Genomic DNA, 4,872 nt, shown 5'->3' with positions numbered 1-4,872 from the left:
AAGTGCCCCATGGCCCGCCCCCTCTTATGCAGCAAAAAAATGGACCCAGCAACAAAAATTGACCCTGCCGTTCCCTGGAGTTCGTCGCCGTTGCAACTCCGCCGGGAATCCACCGCAGTAGTTAGTTGCATCAAAAATGGTGAGTAGCCGATTCAAGCTTTTTGCTGCAGTCCTTTTCAGAAATAGGGTTGAAGCTTTTCATGTCAACAATTGCAACTTTTTCGTTGTGTACTCGTGTGGGTGAAGCTTTCTATACAGTTGGTTGAAGCTTTGTATAAAGCGGGTTGAAGCTTTTCAATTCACGGTTGAAGCTTTCCAAAACGACGGTTGTAGCTTTTTTCTTCTTTTGTAGTGTTCGCATGAAACTTATCTATTTGGTCGGTTGAAGCTTTTTCAAATACAATTTGAAGCTTTCACATGAACGATTGTAGCTTTTTCAGTTTGTATGGGTGGTCTGTTGAAACTTTTGCAAACTACAATCGAAGCTTTCGACCGTGCCAAATGAAGCTTTTTTCACGTAAGCTTGAAGCTTTTTTCACAAAAGGTTGCAGCTTTTTACTCTGCGGTTGCAACAAAAACACAAAGAGACGCCATGGTCGTCGTCGAGGAGGATTTCTCAATCTCTGTTTGAAGCTTTTTCATCTGCGGGTTGAAGCTTTTTGTCAAACGGTTGTAACTTTTCCTGTATTTCGTTGTCTGGTTGAAGCTTTTTTATCTACTGGATGTAGCTTTTTGTGTCCATGGTTGTAGCACAGGAAAATGCCGTTTGCAACTCTCCAAGTACCGTTGTTGCAGCTCCTCCCTGTGGCTATGGTTGTAGCACGGGCGCCTTGGTCCTCCCCGCGTTTGGCCTGTCGCCGGTTGCAGCAAAAAGGGAAGAGAGGAGGAGGAAAGGGAACAGAGGGAGAAGGGAGAAGGGTAGCTGTTGTTGCCGCGATCGAGGGAGGGTGGGCGGCAGCGGAGAAGTGGGCAAGGGCACTGAGGTTGGTGGTAGGGACCTGCACGGGATTGGGGCTGGCCGGCGGCGAGATCCGAAGGATGAAGACGAGGGCCAGCAGCGCGCTAGGCTGAGAGGGAAGGAGGGGATTGGGAGGAAGAAGAAAGTGGGAGAAGATAAGGTGGGCCAGGGCGATGCGGGAGGTGTACGATAGGGGGCTGATCGCGTGGCTCGCGAGCGTACCGGCCGAATCGTTCGGCACCGCGCCGGAACGTTCCCCTTTTCTATTCCTATAATTTTCCTATCTTATGAACCAAAGAAGGCCTTATGTGCTCTTGACGTGGTAATTGTGGTGGAGACTTGCATTATCTTCACACAGTAATAGCGTCCATTTCATAAGGAAGACACATGACATTTTTCACTTCCATGAACTCTTCTCAAGTAGCATAAACAAACACACGGCAACAACTGATTTATGCAAAAAAATTTCTCAAATACACGTAAGTGTGCGTATCATTCATTAACAACTTATTTATGCATCGCATCGTCGAATTTGAACACGGATACATGTTCATGCGAGTATGTAATTCAGCTCTGCAGTAGAAGACCTCTGTGGCCATCAAATTAAAGAGACGCAATCACACGTCAGAAGGTGAGACCAGAACCTCTCAGCTTCTCTTCAACGATGCAGTCCAGCTTCTTTGCCATCTCCTCAGTCAAGTGTGTCTTCCAGTCTCCCACCTTCCCAGCCCGGAAGTAGGACGAATTCTCCATGGGCAAGCCACCGATCCGATCGGACACTCCTGAGGAGTTGACCGGCAGGCTCTTCAGATTCTCGAAGCTACACAGGGCCACGACGTCCTCCACGGCCCCGCCGCTGACCTCCTCGTCAGTGAACGGGGCGCGGAGGAACTCGGCGAGCATCTTGAGGTGCTTACCTGCGTCGGCCATCATGTCGTCGTACTTGAGGAAGAGAACCCTGTCGGGCTCCGCCACGCTCTGCTCCCAGTACCCGCGGACGTGATCCCAGAGAGGGCCGTACAGGGAGAACCCCTCGCAGAAGAGCTCGAAGGTGGCGTCCATGTCGGGGGAGAAGTCGGCGCTCACCCTGTTCATGTAGTGCCAGCTGGAGACGAACACGTCCTTGGGCTCCCGGCACAGGTACACGACGCGGCAGCCGAGGGCCGAGATGCCCGGGGGCAGCAGCGACGGCGGCATGTGGGTGGAGAGGAGCCTCGGGGAGGGGAGCTTGTCGAGGCCGGCGACCGGGTGGACGTCGCGGTGGGGCACCTCGAGGGACGGCACGAGGTCCTGCGGGTGGGCGCCGGAGCCGGCGGGGTGTCGGGAGCGGTTGGCGACGGCGAAGGCGAGCGCCTTGAGCCAGGTGGTGCCGCACTTGGGGAAGGTGGCGAGGACGACGTCGTCGGGGCGCGGGGCGAACTGGGACTGCAGGAGCGTGATGCTCGTCACGGTCCGGGGTGTGAGCCAGCAGCCTCGGTAGAGGAAGAATGGCTTCCACATCCCTTCCTTCTTCGGGAGCGTGGACAGGAGCTGCCCGTCTCCTTCCTCTGCGGCGTCATTGTTGATCTCGGCCATGGCGGATGGCGGATGGGGCACGCAGCTATCTAGAGTGGTCGAGCAGGTGCCACTTTGCTGGTATATATGGCAATGCAGTATGCATGTATGTGCGGAGGGAGAGTAATGATGCAGAGATAATGTATTGTTAGCACCTAATGTAGGTCCGTTAATTTGCATGTCCGGTGAGATGTCTCGTCCTCATGGTCATGGGTTACGTAGCACGTTCTCTTGCAACTAAGGGATTAGCCGAAGTCGAAGGGAACAAATAAGGTAACTCCAGCTGATGATCCCAATTCATCACAATAGAGTATTGTTGAGACTCTACCAATATCACGTTCTGAATTATTAGGAGAGTTGCTTTTGCAGCTATGCAATGTCGCAACGACAGGAGAAGGAATTCCAGCTATGGAACAGCCCTGAGTCATTAATCCTTGCAGCCACCGGAGCAGCCTTGGCCGCGGCGGCCAGGAGAGGCTTTTATGGAACTCAAGCATGAGACCAGCAGAAACCTACATCGGTTTCGTTTCAACTTGGGCTTGGTAGCATGCGTTTCAAATAGACAAGCACTTTTACAAACCCAGCAAAAGAACCCATCAGGTTCTCGCCGGAGCTGATCCACACAACCGGAACAACACCACTCACATTCAGCAGAAACACACAATGGCAAGCTCAGAAATACAGAAGTGGGAAATATAAAGGAAACCAGTACCACCGGACTTCCAATAGACCAAACGGCACTATAAGCTCCATAGGTCAATCATCTGCCGGGGCACCACCGGATGGTGCATGCCGCCCGGGATCGCCCTGGCCTCTGGAAGATCGAACTTCTGCAGTTAAACGACCTTCCTCGGTGGTTGCGGATCCACCATCCCCTCCAGCACAGATTTCTTCACCATCAACATCAAGTCAGGCCAAACAATATTGATTAATGGCCAAGAAATAAGGTTACTAGAAAGCATCACAAGGTTAGTATAAAAAAAGGTATCACAAAGAACAGAGGAAGCAACACGTAAAGGACAATCGTGCCAAAGCAACATTAATTTTGCACTGCATTCGACCATGTCTTCTCTCTCTAAAAGTTAACACCATGAAAGTACCTGCACTGCATTTTATTTCAAAATGGCAGCCAGCAAAAGATTAACAGTTACTTTCACCACTGAGCATTTTATATCAGCAACTCATATTAACCGGGACAAGCATAGCAACCATCGGAAGATCAAAACAGACACGCACTCAGTCTCTACACAAACTGAGCACAGGCATCATATCCCTACGTAGTAGAGGAAGCCATGATCAGATGACCAACCACAAACCAAATCCTAGAAATTGCATCGGCGTGATGGCCATGGGCACACAAAGCAACATAAGGGTGTGGAGGAAAAAAGAAAGCCAGTCAGGTCATACGGACAAAAATGCAATATGAAAGTCATTGTGTTCCAGAGTATTTTATTTTCTTTACCTATGCTCTCCTGTAGTTGTTGTCTCAACATAGCCGATATTTCCTTGTTCATGATAATCGTTTATTATCCATGCTATAATTGTATTGATAGGAAACTCAGATACATGTGTGGATACATAGACAACACCATGTCCCTAGTGAGCCTCTAGTTGACTAGCTCGTTGATCAATAGATGGTTATGGTTTCCTAACCATGGACATTGGATGTCGTTGATAACGGGATCACATCATTAGGACAATGATGTGATGGACAAGACCCAATCCTAAGCATAGCACTAGATCGTGTAGTTCGTATGCTAAAGCTTTTCTAATGTCAAGTATCATTTTCCTTAGACCATGAGATTGTGCAACTCCCGGATACCGTAGGAATGCTTTGGGTGTATCAAACGTCACAACGTAACTGGGTGACTATAAAGGTGCACTACAGGTATCTCCGAAAGTGTCTGTTGGGTTGGCACGAATCGAGACTGGGATTTGTCACTCCGTGTAAACGGAGAGGTATCTCTGGGCCCACTCGGTAGGACATCATCATAATGTGCACAATGTGATCAAGGAGTTGATCACGGGATGATGTGTTACGGAACGAGTAAAAAGACTTGCCGGTAACGAGATTGAACAAGGTATAGGGATACCGACGATCGAATCTCGGGCAAGTACAATACCGCTAGACAAAGGGAATTGTATACAGGATTGATTAAGTCCTTGACATCGTGGTTCATCCGATGAGATCATCGTGGAACATGTGGGAGCCAACATGGGTATCCAGATCCCGCTGTTGGTTATTGACCGGGAGATACGTCTCGGTCATGTCTGCATGTCTCCCGAACCCGTAGGGTCTACACACTTAAGGTTCGGTGACGCTAGGGTTATAGAGATATTAGTATGCGGTAACCCGAAAG

General features: G+C 49.8%; 1 protein-coding gene across 1 annotated transcript; it reads right to left on the bottom strand.

Moving 5' to 3' along the window:
- Positions 1-1,352: 1,352 nt before the first annotated feature.
- Positions 1,353-2,568, bottom strand: LOC125524275 (cytosolic sulfotransferase 6-like). Its single transcript, XM_048689356.1, has one exon. The coding sequence runs from the start codon at positions 2,531-2,533 to the stop codon at positions 1,583-1,585; it is 951 nt and encodes a 316-aa protein (XP_048545313.1). The 5' UTR covers positions 2,534-2,568; the 3' UTR covers positions 1,353-1,582.
- Positions 2,569-4,872: the final 2,304 nt, after the last annotated feature.

Source organism: Triticum urartu, chromosome 7, assembly GCF_003073215.2.
Source record: "Triticum urartu cultivar G1812 chromosome 7, Tu2.1, whole genome shotgun sequence".
In the NCBI taxonomy this organism is placed as follows: domain Eukaryota; kingdom Viridiplantae; phylum Streptophyta; class Magnoliopsida; order Poales; family Poaceae; genus Triticum; species Triticum urartu.
This window is presented reverse-complemented; position numbering and strand designations above follow the sequence as displayed.

What these genes read in the sequence shown, in the direction of transcription:
- LOC125524275 (XM_048689356.1), bottom strand. Translation starts at nt 2,533, where the DNA reads ATGGCCGAGATCAACAATGACGCCGCAGAGGAAGGAGACGGGCAGCTC.